General features: G+C 45.2%; 1 protein-coding gene across 4 annotated transcripts in view; it reads right to left on the reverse strand.

Moving 5' to 3' along the window:
• Positions 1 to 23498, reverse strand: part of KIAA1671 (KIAA1671 ortholog) — a 71188-nt gene that overhangs the window by 8868 nt on the left and 38822 nt on the right. For all 4 annotated transcript variants that reach the window (XM_032706040.1, XM_032706041.1, XM_032706042.1 and 1 more), the window contains one exon: positions 882 to 1000. In XM_032706040.1, coding sequence (XP_032561931.1) covers positions 882 to 1000 — 119 coding nt within the window. The remainder of the gene's footprint in view (positions 1 to 881; positions 1001 to 23498) is intronic.

A 23498-nucleotide genomic window follows, 5' to 3' on the forward strand; every position in this document is an offset into this window, starting at 1 on the left:
CTCTCCAATGCTGTCTGCTTCGGAGCTGAGATAATTACCTTTGTTAGGAAACTGATCTCAGAAAATGTCTGTACCATCCTGAAATCAGAGTTAATTTTACAGCAGCCTGGCTGTCACTGTTGGCACGTCACTCAGCTCATTGAACCTCAAGCTGAAAACTACCCTGATTTCATAAGCAATAAAATATTTATAACACACAGTTCTCAACTGCAGAACACACCAAACAACTGACATTATTGTCAGCTATAAGATCTCAACAAGTATAGCATTAAAAACCATGTAAAATGCTATTTTCATACTCCACTGAGCAGACAGGACACAGGCTCAGGGTAGATCAAGCCATAATTTACACAAATGGTGTAAACTATAAAAAAAACCTCACACTCTGCTGCTCTAGGTTTATTTCATTACATCATTTTAAGACGAGAAAAGCATCAGCAATACAATCTTTCACTCGACTGATATTCCATTTCATCCTCCACTTCACCACAATGAAACACTTCAGAGTCTGGAAGTGGCCACAGTCCCTCAAGGTGTATCAGAGCACATGGAGAGGTGCATCCCATGTCACCACACCCAGCACCCAGAGCCCTGCTCCAGAGGGATTTTGCCATTCAGCCTACCTGGTAGCATGGCTGTTAAGGCAATGCCAGTGGGAGAGAAACAGATTTATAAACAAATAAAACACATAAAAGTGTCCAAGGCCAGGCTGGACAGGGCTTGGACCAACGTGATCTAGTGGAAGGTGTCTCATAGCAGAGAATTGGAATGAGATGAGCTTTAAGGTCCTTTCAACCCAGGCCATTCTGGGATTCTATGACTTCCTCTCACTCCTGAGCTAAGAGAAGCCTCAGGCCTGCAGAGGGCCATGTCCCCCTCACCTGTCCCCGCTGTGCCGCTGCTCGTTCCAGGTGCCGTACTGGCTGTCGGGCTCCTGCACCAACGTGTCCGTGTCCTTCGCTCCTGGCGCCTGCCTGGAGAAGCACTGCCTCAGCTGGTCCTGCAACGAAACGTTTCGTCAGTTGGCTGAGAGATTAACAGGTTTTATTGGCAACAGTGGGTTTGAATCTGCTAGTTAGACTTGGTTAACGTAAAACCGGGAATAAACACACTTGGAAGACAGCTGTGAACTCAGAATGACATTCTCTATACAATAAGCATTGTTTTCCTGGGCAAATAATGGATTCTAGAGGCTGGAAGTGACTCCCTGGTTTCTGTAACTCCAAGCTGCTTTAATATTGCTCTTATCTCATTGCACAGAATTTCTCAAAGCACCTAGGCAAGCACAAGGAATTCTGCTGGGAATGGCATTTCATCTCGCAAGCACACAAGGCAAACATCAACTCTACTGCTCTTTTCCCGGGTTTAATAAAAGGATCAATTTTTTTCCCAGCTTTCTTTGGAAGACATTCAAAATAAAATGAATAAATAAATAAATAAGCACAGGGCCCCTATAAATAAATAACACAGAAAGCCCTTGACAAACTGATGTGTGCTGAGGCAACATTCAAACCCAGCAAAGGACAGACCATGCTGGATTTGCTCTGTTCTACTCTGACCTCTCACTTCCTGAGTGTTTTTATTTCATGGATCTTCTGCTTTCATAGGCAGGAAAGAGTGGATCCCAGGCCCTTCCCTTTCTGGGGAGAGAAGTGGGTCAGTGCTGGCACCCCAAATTTGCAGCAGAGCAATGTCAATAAAGCCCTGCTGCACCTTTGCTTTGCAGTTGTGCTGAGTTACACACTGAGGTTTGAGTCCTGAAATCCTACACTATGTGAACACATAATTAACTGTTGGTCCCTTTCACCTTCATTACCCTGAACAAATACAAACATGGCTTTCAGCTCCAAATCAGTTTCGCTTATCAAGATTTTATCTGACAGCAGATTACATGGTTTTTCCACCTGCCCTTGGGAAAATCCAAGGATTTTTCTCTCTTTGTAAACCCCTCTACCTCAGACCCACCTAGCAGAACATATTTGTGGAAACTACCAACACATCTAGTTATGTTCAGGCAGCACACACAAAGTAGCAATAATATTAAGAAATCCCATATTTAATATAGAGAATTCATTCATATTTTTGAGAAAAAAAGAGATGCATGTTTTCTTCACTTTATACACCTAAAGAACGCTGCCTTAAGACTACAAAAACATTAAGGATAATTCACCAATGCTGATACTTGGCTGCTGAAGAAGTCCCTCAACACCTCCACCTCTCATAACCAGTTCTTATTTCCCAGGGGTCGCAGCAACTCTGCAGCCCCATCATACTCTCTGCTGCTGCCAATGCAGAGAGAAACAAACCACAAAAGGTTCCACCATTTACTCCAACTACCACCATACACCATGACCGGACAAAGTTAAATTCCCAGTTTGTGATACTCAAGCAAAACTGGGGCTCAGTTTGGGAGTTACACAGAACAGATGTTTCCTGCTTTTCATTCCAGATGTTCCTGCAGCCCCAGGATTCACTGGCAATGATTCTAACAGTTTACAGAATCATAAGGTTGTTAAGGTTGGAAAAGACTTCTAAGATCATCGAGTCCAATATATATATATATATATATATAGATCATCATATATATATATATAGATAGATAGACAGATAAATAAATACATGTACACCCAGAGACAAATTGAGTTCTCACATTTCCCAGTCCATGCCAGGTACAAGATTCCAACCACAAGCCAGGCACATGCTGCTTCCAACAAGAGAAATAGTCTGGTACTCCCTAGAAACCACACGGCATTTCTTCCTGCTTGGCTAGGGTTTTCGCTTCCACAAATTCCCTCTGTAACTTCCCGATCCTGTGATTTGCTCCAGGGACTCCACTAACACCCCTGGGCTCAGCCTTCTGCTCTCACCTGGTAGCCACCACAGCACCCTTGGCAGGTGGATGCACTTCTAGGAAAGGCACTAACAAATGCCAGTCGTTCTTCTCACTCCTCTCCCCCACTGTCCACGCTTGTTCAGGGTTTTTTTTTCCAACCTGAAACTCATTAGGAATTTTTTTTTTTCCAATCTCAATCTCACATTACAAGTTACCCCGTTCTTGTAATCAATTTGTACAGGGTATTTTCCGCCAGCTATGACTAAGGCCCGTTACTCCACGCATGGCATAGACTCTTTTACTGCAATCACGTTGTTTCTAGCCAGAAAACAGCCTAAAAAGCTTAGAAACAAGAATGGGAGCAGCAGAAAAGCAACTTCTGTCCCGTTGCGCTGGGGAGGCCTTGTTTACGCAGCGCTGTGTTATCTGGCAGTGGTGGCTGGAAGGAGACGCGTGGCCAGCCCTGATAACGCCGGCTCGGCAGCCACGGGGAAGAAGTGCAGATGCAAATACGTGGCTCGTGTGAGGGCTCAATAATTCTTAATAACATCTTACGCTGCAGACAAACTGATCTGCACATATTCCTCAGTTTCAGGCAACGCTTGACTTGATGTTAATAGATACTTGAACTTTGAGATGCCGTTTTGCAGCCAACACGACACAATTGACAGCGTTATTCTCTATGCTAAACCCAAAACAAGCCTGAAAAAGAACATTACCACTTCTGAAGACACTGTGAGATTAAATTCAATGAAACAAACAGAAAGTCTAAGCATAAGGAATTAAACCCTCCAAATTCCAAGAGATCTGGAATTCTCTAGATTCCAGAGACCTTGTTATATTCAGTATTGCTATTGCGTTTTGCTTCCGGAGGAAGCTACTTATTTCAAGACGACAGTGTCTTTCCCTGACAGTCCCTTTCAACACATACTTTACATGATTAACTGGAAAACATAACCATCCTTTAGGTACCAAGCACAGAAATAAGGAGCGGGAAGAGGAGCTGATCTCCCCAGCTTGTGGAGGAGGTGTTGGCCGGGGGCACGGAGGGCGGTGCAGGAAAGCAATTTATAGCCTGTGAAGTTTGGAGGAGAGGGGTGTGCTGAGCAACAACAAACCCTAAAAATTATCCTCTCCAGAAGGTGATTATTAACAAGTAAAGAATGATGAGTTTTTTTCAAAGATCTCTTTTATATCATTTTCACCACGCTCCAAAACAACTCAAGGCGATCAACACATGAAGCCAGGCCAGGTACAGCCATTTCCTCCATAAACAAAATATTCAGGATACAGTAAAGCCAGACATTTCAAAGGAAAGGGCAGTAAAAAGAGGGGTCTAGTGTCTTTTTAGAGCCAGAAGATAAACCCAAATTAGGAATTTTCTTATTCATAATGACAGAAAAATCTCCCCAAATAAATACCACGCTCAATCCAAGTTTCAAATGCTGTAATTCCTTGAGCTTTGATCTTTTTTTTAACTTCCCAATTCTTATGCTAGGAGCAGGAAAAAATTGACTTAATTTTCATATAAAACAAAGCAGCTGAGCTGTGTCCTGCTTTGCCTCTGGTTCTTCTTCTAAAATGAGACATTATGATTATGCCTTTTTCAGTCCTCCCTTGGAATTAAACTGGGCTTGGCTATAGTCCAGGGCTGATTACTCCTGCAATTTCCAGTTCCTGAAAATGATGCACACACAATATTGGTTCTACCGGCCCAAAAATTACCCGTAACTCTGAGTGAGCGGAGACGTTTTTGTGAAAAGTCCTCCCGCACTAATGTGAAATAAAGACCTGGCATAGGAGGAACACCAGCTTGGAGAGATCTCATGAGTCAGAAGCTGCACAGACAGTTTCAAAAATATCTTTGTTTGCAAAGGAGCCCGAGACATCAGCCAGGGGAAGTGACAGCCCACAGCTTGAGTGCGAATGTTCAAAGCTAAAATCCACTGGCATAGACTGGATATGAGGAGGAACTGCACAATGGAAGGAAGTTTTGACCATCTGCCTTGTTAATACAGAACTCAGAGAAAAAACTGTGCTTATTTCTTGAAAAGTGCCTTTTTTTCTTTTTTTTTTCATTTTTCTCTCTCCTTTTTTTAATCAGAGAAGTCAGAGATTTGGTCAAATTTGGTCAAATTGCCCCTTAAGTGACACTGCATTTAAGCACAGCTTACAAGCCCTTACAAATCCAGAAAACCATCACAACTGTTCCCCTGCAGACTGCCAGGAGGATGGCAAAATATTATCTATTCTACTAATTTTGTATTCTATTAATATTGTATTTTATTATTTCACAATTGTCTCTGCTTTGACCAGGATGCTGGGCTCCATGACCTTCATAACCCTTTATAATCCAAATTATTCTACAACTATTCCAAGAACTACTAATAGAAGGTAAACCATACATTTTGGACTACTAACAGAATTATCAGGACATAACATCATACTGACACCAAACAACACCAAAAACCCACCACACCAAGAGGGTCTACGGGTCACAGCCCATAGATTTTTCTTTGGAAGCACCCAAATGCCAAAACAGTAAGGGGAAAGTCTGACTCCATGGAATCAACACCCCACAATTTCCATCCATACTCACTATCCGGCGAACGAGCGCTGCCCACAAGGAGTAAGTCATGGCTCCCTCCCAACGTTCCCGTTAGTTCCTGGCAATCAGGTGAGGAGATGGACCAACTCCAGGTTTAAATGAGTTGCTGAAAGGAGTAAATGCCTCAGGGAATGTCCCAGGCTGGGGCAGCACCTTCTGCCCCCACCCTCCAATGCTGAAGCCACAGATAAACAGTTCCAGGAATTGAACAGCTTCTCTCTGACCTCACGGATGAGGAAAGTTAAAGACCTCCAGTGCCGGCTCCACAGTGGGCAGAGCCACGTGGGACAACTCCTCAGCCCGCCCCAACACCCCATCCAGCACAGTGTCCTCACACCAAGGGACTCCACCATCATCGGAGATGATGTCCCAGGTCCAAGAGCAGGGACAAAATTAACTGAATTAATCAATCTCAGAACCTCCAGGTCTTTCCATTACAATACACTGTGGCCAGGTAAGGAGACAGCAGTGAGCAACCCTGGTGTCTGCTCAGGAGGAACATCCCTCTGTACTGTGTCCAGCTCTGGGGTCACCAGCAAAGGGAGGACATCAACCTGTTGGAGTGAGTCCAGCAGAGGCCATGAAGATGATTAGAGGGAGGGAACACCTCTGCTGTGAGGAAAGGTGGGGTTGTTAAGCCTGGGGAAGAGAAGGCTCTGGGGTGACCTTAGTGCAGCCTTTCAGTACCTGAATGGGCTCCAAGAGACTGGAGAGGGACTTTGGACAAGGGCCTGGAGTGACAGGACAAAGGGTAATGGCTTCCCACTGCCAGAAGGCAGGGTTAGATGGGATATTGGGAAGAAATTCTTCCCTGTGAGGGTGGTGAGGCCCTGGCACAGGGTGCCCAGAGAAGCTGTGGCTGCCCCATCCCAGGAAGTGTCCAAGGCCAGGTTGGAGGAGGCCTGGAGCAACCTGGGCTAGTGGAACGTGTCCCTTCTCATGGCAGGGGGTGGAACGAGATGAGCTTTCAGGTCCCTCCCCACCCAAACCATTCTATGATCCCACTGTCCTGGTGCCTCCTGGGCTGGGGATGACAAGCCAGTTTATTGTGGAGAACTGGAGCTGGTGCCACTGCCGGATGCATAAGCAGATGCCTGGGGAAACACAGGCATGCTCCCTGTGTCTGGAAGCACTCACACGACATATTTAGCACTCTTAGATCCTAAGGAGCTACGCTGCTCTGCTCAAAAATCCTTTAAATAATGGATGTTCTCCTCTCCCATGGGCAGTGGAGTAGTACCAGTCCCACAGTGCCAAACAACTCAGAAATGCCATCAGCCCCGACATCCTCCCTGTTGCTATGCAACCCAGGGCTGCCTCTCCATATGTGTTTTCCCTGCCTCTTCCACAGGGATATGATACTCAGCCACCAATTACATCCCTGATGCTAAAAGCTGACAGCGTTTCCCTTATGAAACATGGGTTGTTTTTAGAGGGTGACTGGTTTAATTCTCCACCTTTTCATTGCTTCCCAGTTTGAGGCGCAGGCCTGAATCCCAACCCCTTCTCCCTGGAAAGGCACGGCAAAAATCCCAGAAAAGCAGATGTATGCCAGCAGAAATCAGGAACATGCCGACGTTCCTTCAGCCCTAACCTGGGGAGCAAATGCCAGGAGTGAGAGTGACCAGCTGGGACCCCGGCGTCCTGGAGGGAAGAGGCCCGAGGTTCCTCTATCCCATGACACCGTTAGCTCAGCTGTCTCCTTTGGAAAGCCCCAAGCTGCTCCCACAGCAGCCTTATTATCTCCAGGGCCATGGCCTTGCTAACATGGAGCCAGCCTTGATCTGAGAACCAAACCCCTTTGCTTCAGCACTGAATCGAAACAAAACAAAATCCACGTGTTTCACATATATCCCTTGGAAATGTGCACATGTCTTATGCTACAGCAAAAGTATCTTCATCTTGATCAAAACACCCAAACTGTGTCACAAACGATATGACACATGGGTTAGAGCAGAGCTGATGGGGACACTCCTCCCCACACCAGCACTCAATGCACATCCAGTGACAAAGGAGTCACAGGAAATCACTGCCAGGAAGTGCAAGGACATGGAGCTACTGGAGCAAGTCCAGAGGAGGCCACAGAGGTGCTCCAAGGGCTGGAGTCACTCTGCTCTGGAGACAGGCTGGGAGAGCTGGGGTTGTTCAGCTGGGAGAAGAGAAGACTCCAGGGAGACCTTAGAGCCGCTTCCAGTGCCTAAAGGGAATCGAAGAGAGCTGGAGAGGGACTTTGGACAAGGGCATGGAGGGGAACGGCTTTAAACTGGCAGAGGGCAGGTTTAGATTAGATATTGGGATTAAATTCTTCCCTGTGAAGGTGGTGAGGCCCTGGCACAGGCCGCAGCACAAAAGGGAGATTCAAAGTCTACCTGGCACTGACTCTAGCTGAAATGAAGAATGTCATCGAATTAGTGCAAATGAAGTTGGTTTTGCCAGGGATCTGGTTACCATCATGGAATGGAATCAGCTCCCTGCTCCTGGGGTGACTCGTGATGCAGTTACCTCCTCGCTCCATTGAGAATTTCAAAGACATTTGAGAGTTAGTAATTTTTTATACCCTGAAAATAGAGCTGCTCTGCCTCGCTGAGAACACTCACCATGCTCACGTCATGTGGTTCAGTGCAAGGCTGAAGATAGAGCAGAGGTTGACTCGATGTGCAAAAAGCAGACGAGACCTAAATTCTAAATATAAACCTTGCTGGGGCTGAGTGAGCCATGACAGCACTTCCTCTGAGAGGTGGGAACGCAGAACACCAGAGCAGAGCAGAAGAAATAGCTGGGAATATCTTTAAAATCCCTCCTAGATCAACAGATTAAATTTCCTTTTCAGCCTCAGGCAGTGAAGCTGATAAGAAATGAACCCCCAAGACACCCAAGGCAGCAGGATGGAGCTGGAGGCTCTGTCAGGAAGAGCCTGAGCAGCACAGTGCTGTCCCACCTCTGAGACACTGGAATCCACACTCTCCCCAGGTCATATCAACTCCCATCAGTGCTAATAAAAGCTGGCACTGAGCACTGAACAGGATCCCTCGACTTCAATACTGCAGGATACACAAAACAGAACAAGGCGGTTTCATACTGGGATGCCAAGGAGGGAATATATTTGCTTTTTTTTGAAAAGCTGCACACTTGAAATCAACACCTCCCACTAGAAATGCTGCATCTCACAGCTCTTCTGCACAGTTAACATCTCTCCACATAAGATACGAGTTAAACTTCAAACAAACATTCCTGGGAAAAACTGTTCTTTAGCTTAAAGCCTGGAATTAAAGATGTACAGAAAGTGATAGGATTTCCTGACAACAAGGGAATAACAAACATGCAGCCTTTAGAGGCTGCACTGCTCGTTCCAACACACATCTCTCACAGCTTAGAGGATGTTTTAGAAGACAGCAGTCAAAATACACACAGTCACCCCCCTCCTGTGAAACACCAGGAGTGTTTCCTGAAACTACCACAATATTACTGAATTTCAATATAAATGGACCGCCAGGACAAGGAGACTGTGAGGGTGGTGAGGCCCTGGCACAGGCTGCCCAGAGAAGCTGTGGCTGCCCCATCCCTGGAAGTGTCCAGGGCCAGGTTGGATAGGGTTTGGAGCAACCTAGTCTAGTGGAACGTGTCCCTTCCCATGGAAGGGGGTGGGACTGGATAATTTTTAAGGTCCCTTCCAATTCAAACCATCCTGGGATTCTGGGATTCTAAGACTTGTGTTCAGTGAAGTTTTTCTGTAACACAATTTATTTTCCCCTTAAAGTTATCAGAGCTTTAAAAGAAACAAAGCAGCAAGATGGATGAGCACAAAATACCAGCTGTAAATCTATTCATGTTATTTTCTTATGCTTTAAGAACATGGTAAAAATCAACTCCTTGCAGCCAGTCTAAGTGAAATCACAGAGTAACGTCATTTAAGTGATTATTCCTGTCAAAATAACGAGAGAGCAACAAAGGCAGCCACTAAATGCCCATCACTATGGGTTTCTGGCCCAGATTTATCTGCCAGCTACGTTCATGGCCTGTTAAACCAAAGAGAAGTTATTAAGAATGAAAAAGCAGGAACTGTTTCAGCACTGGCTCTTGTATCTTCATTAATTAAACCAAACAGCTTCACTCCTCCCCCCACCCCCAAACAAGACAAACGACTCATTTTTAAAGCCCGCTGGCTGCAAACTTGCTTCCCCCCTACCCCAAAAGCTCCCTGGGAGTTTAAAGATAAAGTTTAAAGATAAAATTGCATTCACTGATAGTACCAAAAAACATTTTGGAGAACAATTCATTGTGCCTTTGTTGAATATTAGGGCAAAACAATTCAGCAACTACTTGTTGTAGGGTCTGTACCTATTCCAAGTTCAGATTCAAAGTGCCAACCTGTAGTAATTTGTTTTTACACATTGTTTGTTCAAGGATGTTCACCACAAAGGACAGACAGACCTTGGGTAGAATCAGAGCAGGCACTGCAGATCAAAGCTCTCTGAAAAGCAAGAGAGGTGCTGTGTAGGCGTGTAACTCAAACCAGGGCACTCACCTGCTCCTACACACTAGAGAGGGATCCTACTCTGTGGGAAAAGTCATAGTTCACCAGCTTTTCCAAGGAACAAGCTGCCTTCACAAGCTTATGCTGGTTTAGAAAGGAACACCTGGGAAGATTAACAAAAAATAGGATGGGAATTTCAGCCTCTAGCAGAGAGGGTGACAGGGAAAGGGCTGTAAGATGCAAGAAAAACCCTGGGAAGTGCCCTCCCAGCACATCTGGAACACATGTAGTGAACAAACCACTCCACTTCCATCTTTATTTTGGAATTATATTAAAAAGTGAGTCCAAACCAAATAACTCTGATTCTGCCAGATCAAGTTTGAATGAAAACACCATTTTCATCAATCACCCAGTACACCAAGAGGAACCACTATGTAATGCATTTTGATGTTATTTTTAGCACAAATCGGAGCAACTCAGGTAAAACATATCAACCACTTCCAGTCTGAGCAGCCTCAGAATTCATCTTTCCTGCTCTAATTCCAAATCTTCTCCCAAGGAATGTGAAACCCCTCTAAGGTTTTCCATGACATTTTTGGCAGTGTAAGGGGAACCAAGGGCATCAAAGAACTGCCCTGGTCTAATTGTATGGCAACAAACCCTGAGATCTAAAACAGTTCTGGCTGTGAAACCAGATCTCACACCTATAATAGAACCGAGACTGATGCCACCCTGATTAAATCAGAGATCATGTTTAATGGCTGTACCTCTGCTCCTCTTACAACGAAGACACTGAGCTGACGACATGAGATGAAAAGTGGAAGACAGCCTCAATAAAGATGTCTGAGAGAAAAATCAACTTCCATTTGAAAGGTCTTACTGAAAAGTAAAAAATTCTGCAAGTTCAGCTACAGGTTCCCAGATCTGAAGTTGAAGAAGTTTACTCACATTATCTAAACCCTGACTTGAGTTTGGACAGGTTTCTTGGCCTTGTACGATGCCAAGTTCTCCACCAGCAGCCAGCAGTGCCAGCAGAGACAGGAGCTGGAGGCCACCGGCCCTCACAAGCTCCTTGTTTCAAAACTCCATCGCTGAAGTACCAGCACCGAGTAACTACTCTACAGTGCACCCTAGGGCAGTAAATAAGTCAGGTTATGATGAATTACACACTTCATACTAACTCCATAGTTGTTCTGTAGTAAAATGCCAGCAGTTCCAAGGACTACGACCAGGACCCCGTTCCAATCAGATAAAAGAGCTCAAGGTCCGTATTCAACAGTCCTTTGCCACAGACGCAACGGCACCAAAGACAAATTCATGAGATCTGAGACCTCAAGTTTGAGCCCAAGTGAAACCAAATTCACACATAAAGCCAAGCACAAGCAAAATTCCTGCTGAAACAGAGGAACAGCAGCTCCAGCACTGTCACCAGTGACTTAAGAGAAAAGGTCACGCCGTGTCTCCTGATTTCTGCTCCGTAAGCAGTCCTGTGTAAGACAGCAGGACGTTTGTCCTCTGCAGGTTTCACATTCCCATTTTTCAGCCTTCTTTTAAATGAGTTTTTCATTCTGATGAATCCAATAAATAAATAAAAAAAAAAGCTTAAAAAAAAGAAGTCCGGAGAACTACACCATGCTAACACTGTAACACTGGTTACCAAATATTTTCCTCTTCATTCTTTTGTGCTTACTTGACAGTATTTTCTTACCCAGTCCAGCCAGACAGGACATGGATAGCAAGCTGGGACAGAAATGCTCTAACCAGAGCTGATACAAGGACTGGAAACAGCCCATATGCAAACACCACACCTGCCCCAGGAATGCGGCATCACCTGCACTCGGTCCGTGAGCAAACCCTGGGAGGCCACAGTATAACTCAGTATATTTACACTTTACAATGAGTAACTGTTTTATTTAATAATAAAAAAAGGAAACAAAAACATTTTAGCCACTTCAGAGAGTTCAGGATTTACCACACCCTGGCACCAAGGCTTGGGGCCCCATTCCACACAACTCAGCTATAGTTGCCCAGTTTCCATAGTTCGAGAGTTGAGCTTAAATCACCAGTTTCAGGTACAATTGAAATCACCAGTTTCAGCTCCTCTCCATGAAATAAAACAGAATAAACCAGATTTATTTCCCTTTTACCCACTAAACCCCCAAACCACTGCAGCTTTGCAGAATGTGCCTGAATTACAACTGGGGGTGTCAATAATGGCAGTCCCCAGCCCAGGCCCCAGGAAAGGGTTTCCCTCTCCTAAGTGGCCTCTCCTCCACCACCTTGCCATGCTATGTAATATAGACTGTCCTTCCTGAAAAGAACCTGGAGACTAGGAAAGGAATTTAAAGAGGGCTCAGTGTGGCACATGGCCATAGGGAACCAAGAGCTCTTCATCCTTGCTTTGCTCCCAGGAATTACGCCCTGTCTCTGCCCCACTACAGCCTTCACAAGTCACACTGACTGTATCACTTCAATTTCATGGCAAAGTAGCAAGTGCACTGAGAAAAACACCTCTTTTTCAATAAAAGAAGAGAAAAATGATCATTTACCTTGACAGCAGAGTGGCAGCACTTAATTCTTTAACTGATTTAGCTTCAGGCGTTTTTACTAGAAAATCACAAATACTAAAGCACACCCAAAGCCACGCTGGCCTGTGCTGGGGAACTGCCAGACACCAGTCTAACTTCCCAGTTTTACACTAGTACTTGTCCTACCTTATTGTGTTGCTTCAAAGATCAACCACATTTTCCCCATTCCCCAAACCTTGATTCCCTGGCAAATGAAAATATCTACCTGCGCTGCAGGAAGAAATCAGCTGGGAACAGACAGACAGCCAGCACTACCTGGAAGTGTTTTGGGGGTTATTTTTAGATGGAAAAGCAGACAAGAGGTAGGTTTTGTTATGAGATAAAATGCTGCAACAAACCCAAGGTTTTGCATTGTATTCTCTCCCTTGAGGGTCTCAAAAAGGTGCATCGCTTACAAGCTCGGGTGGCTCTGAACTGGGCTGCCTCTTCCTCAAAGAGGAAAACCTCTGCTGACTCCGCACTGAAAACCTTCGGAAGGACTCTCTGCTCCGGGATGCAAAGTGCCTGAAGGAAGAGGTTCTCTTGAAGGGAGTCCTGCTGCCACCTTCCCCGCTACTCCGCTCATGAGCCACCGCAGTAGTGACTAAATTTAGTGCTTCCTGCAAGGATCTCCGCACTGTACCCATCCACTGGGTCATGTGAGTTTGTGCCACTGTCAGTTTGTCTCCAAGGTAATCCATTTTTTCTCCAGCAGAGATGAGAAATCAATATTCAGTAGCAATTAAAATATATTCTCCTTAACAACCCTGATTTATTTTGCAAAAGAGTGATTCCACGTATAAAATATTTTCGGCTAAGGTAAACAGCACTGCACTATCACCCTCAGCATGTTCCTGAAATTAAATAACTAAATACGTGAGGTTGGAGATTGGTATTTGTCAAGTAGGAAAAAATAAAAAGACTTTTCCTACTTACAATCAGATTTCCAGAGTTCCATCAAAATATGTTTAATTCAGCCGTGTTAAAGAGTGAAATCAAGGTTTAAATCCTGACACAGTCACTTGAAATGAGTCCATCTGCAAGCACAGAATTAGGCTCCTAATGTCTCATTTCAGAGCAGGAAAAGCAACTCCCTTTTTAAGCCAAGTTTTTGTTTTGCTGTAAATATCAGAAGGATAAAAAGAATCTGATTCTCCCGGCTCGGCAGCTCGGCAGGTGACAGTACATTGACCAAAGTTCTGGTGCTCCTATACAATCCATTTAGCAGCAAAACGATTAGATCCTCTGAACAGTAAATTCAAATCCTTTTCTCCCAAAAAAACTCTGCGGGAAGGTGTCAGCAGCAGCAGAATCCCCTCTTCACCAGCCTTCCTGTCTCGGGAACCATTCTCAAGATGTTCCCTCCCAGAAATGCGGAGCAAAGCCCAGGAGGCTGAAGGGGAGCCGGGTCCAGCCTGGTGCCTTCCTGACGGGACTCGGGACTCACTGGCGCTCAGAGCCTGCCAAAAGAGCTTCTGGATGACATCAGCTCCTCTGCTCCCAGGGGATCCCAGCCGAGGGCCAGCGATGGACCAGCAGCCGGCACAAACTGTCCCCACGCCTCAGAGCCGGCTCCTCTCCTTACACACCCTGGAGAGGCTCTGGGAAGGAGCTGCTGGATGCACAGCTGTTTGGAGCCTGCCTCCCTCCCAGGGTTTTGCCATGCTCCGAGCGCTCCCGACTAAGGCACATGAGGTTACAAGCAGGAGACGCTGCCTCTGGTAGCCCGACCCCTCCTCTCCGTCCCTGCCTCGCCTCCGCTCCGGAGAGGAAACAATGAGGAGGTGACCAGCCGCAGAGGTCTGCCCAAGGAAAGGATCTGGGCTGGGCTTTATTATAGTACAGGCAGGGTTACCATGGCAACGCAGGGAACAGCATCTGCTGGCTCCGGAGCAGGCAGGAGTTGCACAGATCTATTGGAATGATTCATAGTTTGCATATGTCACGTGTACTCCCTGATTTTAACCCTTCCCGGGGAGCACAGCTTTGCCAGGGAATGTCTCACACCAACACCAGCAGGTTCCCACTGGGACGTGGTCAAACCTACACCCCACTCCTGCTGCTCGATGGGCACCTGGGCTGTGCCAGCACCTGTACCTGGCTTATTGTGCCATTCATGGGCTCAAACAGGACACAGCACAGGATCAGCACAGGATAATGATTAAGCCAGAGGTTCAAACCAAAGCTGAACAGGTCTGACCATTGGAAGCAGGTTTTTTCCACTTTCCTACACTGTTCCCTGTTGTGAAGAAGGGCTCCATGTCATCCCCCAACTCTGCTCCCTTCTCAGCGTCTGGGAGACCACGGGGTCAGTGCCACAGAGCCCAAAATGATTGGGGGTAATAAGAGTACCCCATGGATAAAAGCAGGTAACAGCAAGCAGTCAGGTGTCACCAGCCCTGGAATTCCTGGGAACAGCCCACTTGAGAGGACTGGAGAAATAAAAGCTATGGATTCCAGTCAATGACATATGTTTAGATTTAAAAGTCCAAAGTCAAGCTGTGACTAGTTCAGGGCCGAGAGGAGAGAGGCAAGACAGGCATGTTGGAAGCTGCTCCTCTCTTGTTTATTCAAGGGGGTTTTGTGGCTCTTGCTTCATTTGCCATACAAAGTACGATGGTCTTACATCATCCTCTGCTTCTCTGAACTGTCCAGGGGTAGATTTAATGGAACAGATAATTTCTAGAGATTATTTGATGAAATGGTTCTTTCACAATGTTTTGTTATATCAGAAATGTGCCCTGCAGACACGAACAAGCCCGAGATGCTCTGAGGAAATGGGGTGCCTTGCCTTTTGAGCCCTGGTTTTAAGAGCTCAACTTCACCAACCTGTAACTTGCCTCCAAGAAAAACTTCAGTGACAAAATGTAGCATTTTCTAACCTCTCATTTCTGAATATAACTGTTTTGAGCATTCTCAAATTTGCAGCCTAATAAAACTCATTAATGATAAAAGAGAATCCAACCAACAGAGAAAACCTTCGTCCCCTCACACACAGCTCTTCCCTTAAAGAGCTGCAGGGTTATTTTTGTAAGGAAATGAAAAGAGAGCCTTTTGATCGGATGCCCCAAGAGCTGGGTGATTCTTAGATTTGTAAAGAAATAGAAAAAAAATTAAATTTATCTCCCAGTGTTACAGATAAAGCTTCGTGAACGATGGAGATCCTGCAGCCAAGGCTGAAATTTAGGACTTAGTGCACATTTTTATGCTGTTTAACCTAAGCTTGATATTTCAAACATCTTTGTTTTGCAGGTGCAGCTCCATGCCTGCTGCAGTGCAGGGAAGGGGGCTTTGCCATTCCAGAGGATTTCAGGCTCTGTCTGATCTGGGAGCCCCCTGAAACAGCAGCCAGAGGGCTCTGACTGTAGCTGCCATGTGAGTTAGTCAACAGCTCCTTCAGCTCACCGGGATGGGCAGAGCAGAACCGAAATTTAAGCCCCTTCTGGAATATTGCCTGGGGCAAACAGAGGGAGAGGCACAGTCAGATTCCACCCAGGATGCACACAACACAGTGTTCCTATAGCTCACTGCAAGAACTTCTCACACGGCACGTGACTTGAAGGATCTGAAAAGCCACTACAGAATATATTCCACTTTTTTATTACATCTCCCCTGAAAAGAGAAGTTATACCAAATTTACCATTTTTGTCCTTAGAAGATTGTAAAACTGCTGATTTGAATCTATCTGCAATACTAAATTTAGGATCTTCTGGCACCACGTGAACACACTGCTGGGTATTGAAGTATCCTCAGCACTTAAATTACTGCTTAGATTTACACCTCAATTAACATCATGGCAAAAATATCAGATGCGCCTTCACAATCAAATTCAAATGGTTGGAGATTTTTCCATCACTTCAGCTGAAATGTCAGGGAAGTGGAACAAGATGAGCTTTATGATCCCTTTCCTTGTGGGGGCCATGGGCAGGGCCACCTTCCACTATCCCAGGTTGCTCCAAGCCCCATCCAACCTGACCTCGGACACTTCCAGGGATGGGGCAGCCACAGCTTCTCTGGACAACCTGTGCCAGGGCCTCACCACCCTCACAGGGAGGAATTTCTTCCCAACATCTCATCTAAACCTGCTCTCTTTCAGTTTAAAACCATTCTCCCTTGTCCTGTTACTCTATAACGCTCCATGCAAACTTCCCAGCTGGCAAAAGCTCAAAACTGTATTTTAATTCAACAACAGCATGTGAGTTACACACGGTTTCTATTTAGTTCTTCTCTGGTGATTCCACATCTTTTCATACCCATCAGCCTACGGAACATCGCTCACCCCACACAGATGTTCTCTGACTGTCCCCCAGCCCTTCAGCTCAGCAGTCCTGGCTGAGTGAGGGTTTGTTCCCGAACAAGAACAGCACAAAACAATCTTCTGCCCTTGACAAATCCTAGTGATTATCTCACCCTGCAGCCACCCTGGGTCTGTCAGGGATCTGCAGCTCCAGAAAACAGAGCGCACACACTGCTACCCAAACTGCATGACTAATTACCTCGGTACAAATGGGACCTCGTTATTCAAACATCGCTGGGTGCTTCCATTATGAACAGCCATTCCACCTACAGCTCAAAACCACAACCCTGCACAAAGAAGTAACAATCCTTATTTCCCCCCCCTCATTCAGTAGAAAACAAAATTCCATGGTTACATAATATTTTCCAAAAGCTTCTTTCAGCTCCTTTTGAGTTGTACCTGCTCTCAAATAGGTATAATTATGTTAATGACTAGATAGGATTGGAAGGTCATTTTAAGGCAGGCCTGCACGTAGCACACATGGAACGCACACCCCAGGAGGGGCAGGTGGGACTCGCAGCCTCACCACAGGGGCGAGTCCTTCCAGCCCACCAGGCCCCCCATCACCACCTCCCTTCCAGCAGCACCAACTAGTATGAATAGGGAAGGAAATCCAGCTGAAGACCCACCAAGAGAACACCTGGGATTAATTTTCACCTCAGCTGGGTCCCTAAATGACGCTTTGTCAGCACAGGAGCTGGAATAGAAGGATGAGCAATCTTAATTTGGACTAACAGTGAAAACAACATCTCTGCTCTTCCCTTGTGGGACCCTCAGTCAGAAATTCGCTCTCATGATGAGTTTCTTCCATCTCATCCCGCTTCAGCTGGCAATTAGCAATAACTCATGCATTTCCAAATGGTTTTCTGGGAGGCATCACCCCACGTGCAAACAGCATGACTGAGTCCTTGTGAGGACCACGGCAGCTCCAGTCCCCCCTCGGGGCTCTGAGTTTGTCCCTCTCGTGACACCCAGTGCTCAGCCCCTCCAGGAGCAGAGCCTGCCCTTGTAAGGCTGTCCTGGCCCTGCATTCCACACCAACTCTCTTTTCGTTTCATTAGTAAGAGAACTTAATTTAACCTCTGTGTTTGACATTATGGACTATTTAAAGACCCAGCACTGGGCTGGGCTTAGTTGCATGGCTCCAGACTCAATTACTCTTGGGTTCCTCAGACACTACAAACAACTCAGGGTTTTACAGGCTCCTTATTTTTGCTTCTGTATTCTCTATTTTGCCAACTCAATTGTCACAGTCGAAGAGAGATTACAAGCATTCCTAACCACAGGCTGAATTTCTTACATGCAACATCCCATCATGAAGGTTTTTGCCACGTCACCTTCAAATTTTCTGGTCTAGTGGAAGGTGTCCCTGCCTGTGGCAAGGGGTGGAACAAGATGAGCTTTAAGGTCCCTCTCAACCCAAACCACCCCATGATTCCATCATTCTATGGCAGATCCCTAGATTGCCCACCCCTCCAATCCAAGAATTCCCATGAAACTTAATACAGGCAAAGATAAAATGCCTTGGTGGTTTTATCTGTTTTGGTTTGGGTTTAATTTTTCATGGTGAGATGGTCATATAATTCATTCAGATGCCCAGATGTTTTCACCTTCCCCAATAGCCACAGGCAGTCTATGGTCAAATGAAAAAGGGAAAAAAACCCAAAAGAGAGAAAAAAAAAAGAGTGGAATGGATGGAGTGTTTTAACACAGGGACTTTGTACAGTGTCCATACAGCAAAATATCTTCTGTAACCTGAAACCCTGGGGGTATCTCAATATTTACACTAAATGTTTGGTTTTGAGTCCTACTTTCATTTCCTACTGAAAATAAGCAAGTTAAGCTCACATTCATAGCTCTAATTTATGCTTGTTCAAAATCTTAGACAACTTGCATAGATAACTTGACATGAAAGGTGCTCCCCCCACACACAGCCAACTACAAGAGGCTGAAATTCCATTTCTAGACTTTTCGCTTACATTAGATTATTTTAAAAGCCCCAGGGGGCCTCATAAATCAGGCAACAGACTCTGGATCAATACTGGTGAAGTTTACACAAGCACACATTGATATGAGAGGCTTTTAAAGAAAGGTGCTAAAGCACTTCATAAAATATCAATGTAGCCCATGGCTGTTTTAAAAATCTTTACTTTAAACCTAGGTGATAATAACCTCAGAGCAACACTGATTTCTTACAGTTTTTCATATGTATTTAATCATCTATAAATTATATATTTTCTATGTTAATGTATTATAAACTCTATTATAATTTATATTTTATCATTACATATCTATATTTTTAATTTTTATTTATGTATGTATTATATGGATTTTTATATCTATTTTACGTATTTTAAAATTTTATTTATATATAAAATTTGAAATTATATATTTTCTAAGGTGGGAAACAATTTGGAATTCAGTGCCAGTGCTTTACAGACCAATACTTTTCATTTCTTCCTGCAGATTGAAGAGCAAAATGAAATTTCCTGGCGCTTACACACCGTAACTTGAAAAAGGCCCACGGAATAAAACTGTGGCTGCAATTTGCAATGTTTTTTTCATCTTATTTTGTTCCACTTTTCCTGACTGTGGGCATTCCAACCCTCTCCTCCACATATCCAGCTGCAGTGACAATGACTTGGAGTTTGGAGCATGAAAACAAGCAGCAAAGCCCTGGTGGTGCTCAGGAAGTAACGGCTCCATCACCTGCTCTGGGGGGAACTAGAGGGGCTGGGAGAGGGCCTTGGCATTCCATAACTCCAGGAATGAGGTGGCAGGAACACCTCATACCCACCTGTGGGTAGTTATTAAGCTGAAGCTTCAACCTGCACATGGATTCCTGTCTCCTTCCAGTGGATAAAACATTCCCTGTGGCATAGAATGGGAATGGTCCAACAGAACAGCGGGAAAAAAGCAAAGATGTTGCAGGGTTGTGTGTACAGTTGATTTAACTTCCCTCTGCACGGTCCCAAGGCACTTCTAAACACAAAGAGCCACTTCTACACGTTTTCCTCTTCCCTTTGGCCAGAGGTTGGACTGGGTGATCTCCAGAGGTCCTTCCAGCCCCAGCTATTCTGGGATTCTGGGATTTGTGCTTTAGCTAATCACTCTGTGGGGGTAGACTGTCTCACTGTTTGTGTCACAGACATGTAACACTCCTGCACACTGTAACAACAAAACAAAAATAAACCACAGCACCAGCACTCAGGAAGAAAAAATTCTGTACCTTGCGTCCTCCTTTAAGACAAGTCACATTTAAATACAATACTTACACTTCTTAAGGATTTAAAGCAAAAAATTATAACAGAAGGGGCAAGAACAGGAGAAAGCAGAGGCACAGAGTGAGTCGTCTTAAGTTCCAAATGCACTTGAAAGCTGCACTTTCCTCCAAATTAACCAGTATTAGAGAAACCAGACAAGATGAAGGAAAAAAATTAAATCTGAATTCCTTGTTTGCCTTACACAACTACCCTAGTGCAAAAGAATAGTTCTCATGACTGAATGCTCCACATACTTGTTTATACCTGCCAAAATAATTTTGCCATTCTACTACCATGGTGATCCTTGAGGGGATCAGTGAAAAACTGTACTTTCCCATTTTATTTGTAATAAAAAAAAAAATCAGCCACCCTTTCTCTGCACAGGATTCTGTGCACTTTTGCAGTAGCATGTAACTATTCCAAAATTAATAAAAATCTCCAAATAAAGGCAACTGTGAAATATAATGTTATATATTTTATACATTACATATTAAAAATATATATTACATATATTTATATATTACATGTAATTATATTCCTTTCAGGTTTTAAAACAATTCAAATACAATTACCAGTAATAACTGGAACAACTAAAGCCTGACAATATTTCAGAAAATGTTAATTCTTGTGTCCCCCAGAGTATGTTTCTCCTGAACCTTAGCCAGGTCCAGTTAAACATCCTGAACATGCACAGTTTTTGTACCTTGAATTGTTTCAGTGTAAAACAAAGCTATCAACCTTAAAGCTGAGGAAACCAGCTAAAAATATACAATGTCGTTTGCAAGCCCACGTCCATAAACCTGCAGCACTTCCCTTCCAGCTCAACGGAGGAGGAAAAACTGAAAAAACAGAAACAGGAAATTCCTACAGCACAAATAGGCTGGAAAGGACTAAACCCATTTTCTTTACATTTGTTTATGTCTAAAGGATCAAGCCAAGGAAAAGATGAACAGTCGCAGGCTGTTATTAATTGATACAAATAAAAATCCACGCTGTTCTCACAGGGCAAAGAGGGTGAGCGGAGTGCAAGAAAACAAGCAGGAGAATGCGCGGCTCCCGTTCCACACCACCTGCCTGGAGCGATCCCATAGCATTTCTCCTCCTCACAGAGGGTGCTCAGGGAAACTCCAACTACTGAAGGCTCAGATCTGACTTACAAAATTCACAGAACACTCTGAAGGAAGAGCTTCTTTTTTTTCCCTTTGTGCAAGGGATTTCCTTCCTCAAAGAGCAGCAACAAGGAACTGGAGGGTAAAACTTCATCTTAACCCATTTGAGATGCTCTCAGCACAATCACATGCTGCCTAATGCCTGTCCAAAACACTACTCTTCCATCTTCTCCCTACAAAACACTATTCCCTGAATCTTTCATTTATATCATCACTTCTTGACGGCAGGAGGCAGAATAAATAGCAGGTGTAAGTTAACACAATAATTCCTTTGTCCATTTTAACTTGCCATGTGCCATTTTGACGACAAGAGCAGTATATTTATTTGCCATTGCTGTGTAACACTGAGTGCACACATGGTTCCTTTACTTCCACATCTCTCTGCTCTTACTGCCTCCTCCTTCTCCTCCTCTTCTTCCTCCCAGGCACAGCACAACAGCCCCACAACAGCCCCATGCTCCCACATCCTCCAGGACGTAGTTAGTGCACTGGAGGGGACCCCAAGATGGGGCATCCCCCTTTGCCCCAAGCTGTGCCCACCCACTTCACTCTTCTGTGCCCAGACAGTGCTCAGCACGAGGTCACATCTGAACCTGCTCCTCAGGGCCATGGTCACAGGTGTGGCCTTATCCACATTTTTCAGATTAAGTGCATTATTTCCTGCTCCATCCGGAGCTTTGTGGAGCTAAAGGGTTGATTTGCTGAAATTCCTTCTGTGCTCTCAACCAGATTTGATGTGTTTCCTGCCCTGAACTGTGCCATGCTGCTGAACTACGAGATGAAGCCAAAAGTAAATCCAGCCTCATCCAACATCTGCAATCCCCAATCCCAGTAATCAGACCTTCCCAAACACACCCTACGGTAAACACACAATGCCAGCTCCCCTCAGGTGCCAGGGGTTTATCAGCCTCCACCATGAACCACTAAACCAAATAATACATTTTTTCCAAGCTTCACTCAGACTCCAGATTTACCTGAAGTTACATTTTAAGAGCAGCTTTGCCCTGCAGTACAAAGTTCTGTTGTATCCCGAGCAAAGTTCTCCACACAGAGTTACTTTCCCCATGCTCAAGTTGCTCCCTAAAACGCTGTTTCCTTTCAGTACAGTAAACACGCACTGGTTGCATGAACAACTCACAACTGCTGAAAGGACAGGAACAATAGTGGGAACCTGGCTGTCTCCCAGCATCAGCGACACGGACAACAGCTTGGGAAGGGCAGGAACTGAGTCAAAACAACTTTATGTCAAAATATTAGCAGGGAGGCAGTGAAGTTACCTCTGCTTTGTGTGTATAAATGAGGTTTAACAATCCACTTTAGCCTCGTGTCATAGAATCCCAGAATGATTTGGGTTGGAAGGGACCCTAAAGATCATCTAGTTCCAGCCCTGCCATGGGCAGGGACACCTTCCACTATCTCAGGTTGCTCCAAGCCCTGTCCAACCTGGCCTTGGACACTTCCAGGGATGGGGTAGCCACAGCTGCTCTGGGCACCCTGTGCCAGGGCTTCCCCACCCTCACAGGGAAGGGTGTTTCCAGAAGCATATTCACTACTCCATAGTTAAAATAAGGGCAGAGGGGCAGGGGCAGACAGCCCCACTTCCAGCTGCTCTGAGCCCGGAACGACACAGTCATTACAAAAAAATTACCAGGTCTACGAACAGTTACATTTGATTCAATAGAAACCTTAATGCGACAAGTTAACCTGGAATGTGCTATTTCACGAAAGCATTTTATGCTAAATTAAACTTAATACCACCCGTAATTATAACAAACTGCCTTGGACTGAGCACGTGTCCCCGGGCAGGCTCGGGGCCGCAGGCCAGCAGCGCTGCACGGCAGAACAGCAGCACTCCCTTGTGTTCCTGCATGGAACCGGCCTCCTCAGACAGGGTTGGCCCTCTGCTTGCTCTTAGCAACGACACAGGAGTCAGAATTTCTCTTCCACAGCTGCACCCAGGAACTGGCGAAATACCCTTCCAGGGCACATTGTACTCTGGTTATCTGAAAGGGAGATTTGGCTGCTGACACCAGCACAGCAGATACATCCAGACTCTACCTGGGTGTGAGGGATTTTTAACTCTTTGGAAGAAACATATCCCTGAAACACTACTGCCCCTCCAGCAAAAGCAAATCCGACAAGGGAATAGCAGCATTGCCCACAGGAATCCCTGGCAGTGCACACAGAGGGAAGACACACTACACCTGCACAGAGCACCTTCCACCCCTTAGAGTGGGATAACCCTTCTGCAGAGCAGGATAACGCCCCTCAGAGCAGGATGTTCCCC

This window comes from Chiroxiphia lanceolata, chromosome 18 (genome assembly GCF_009829145.1).
Source record: "Chiroxiphia lanceolata isolate bChiLan1 chromosome 18, bChiLan1.pri, whole genome shotgun sequence".
Lineage (NCBI taxonomy): Eukaryota > Metazoa > Chordata > Aves > Passeriformes > Pipridae > Chiroxiphia > Chiroxiphia lanceolata.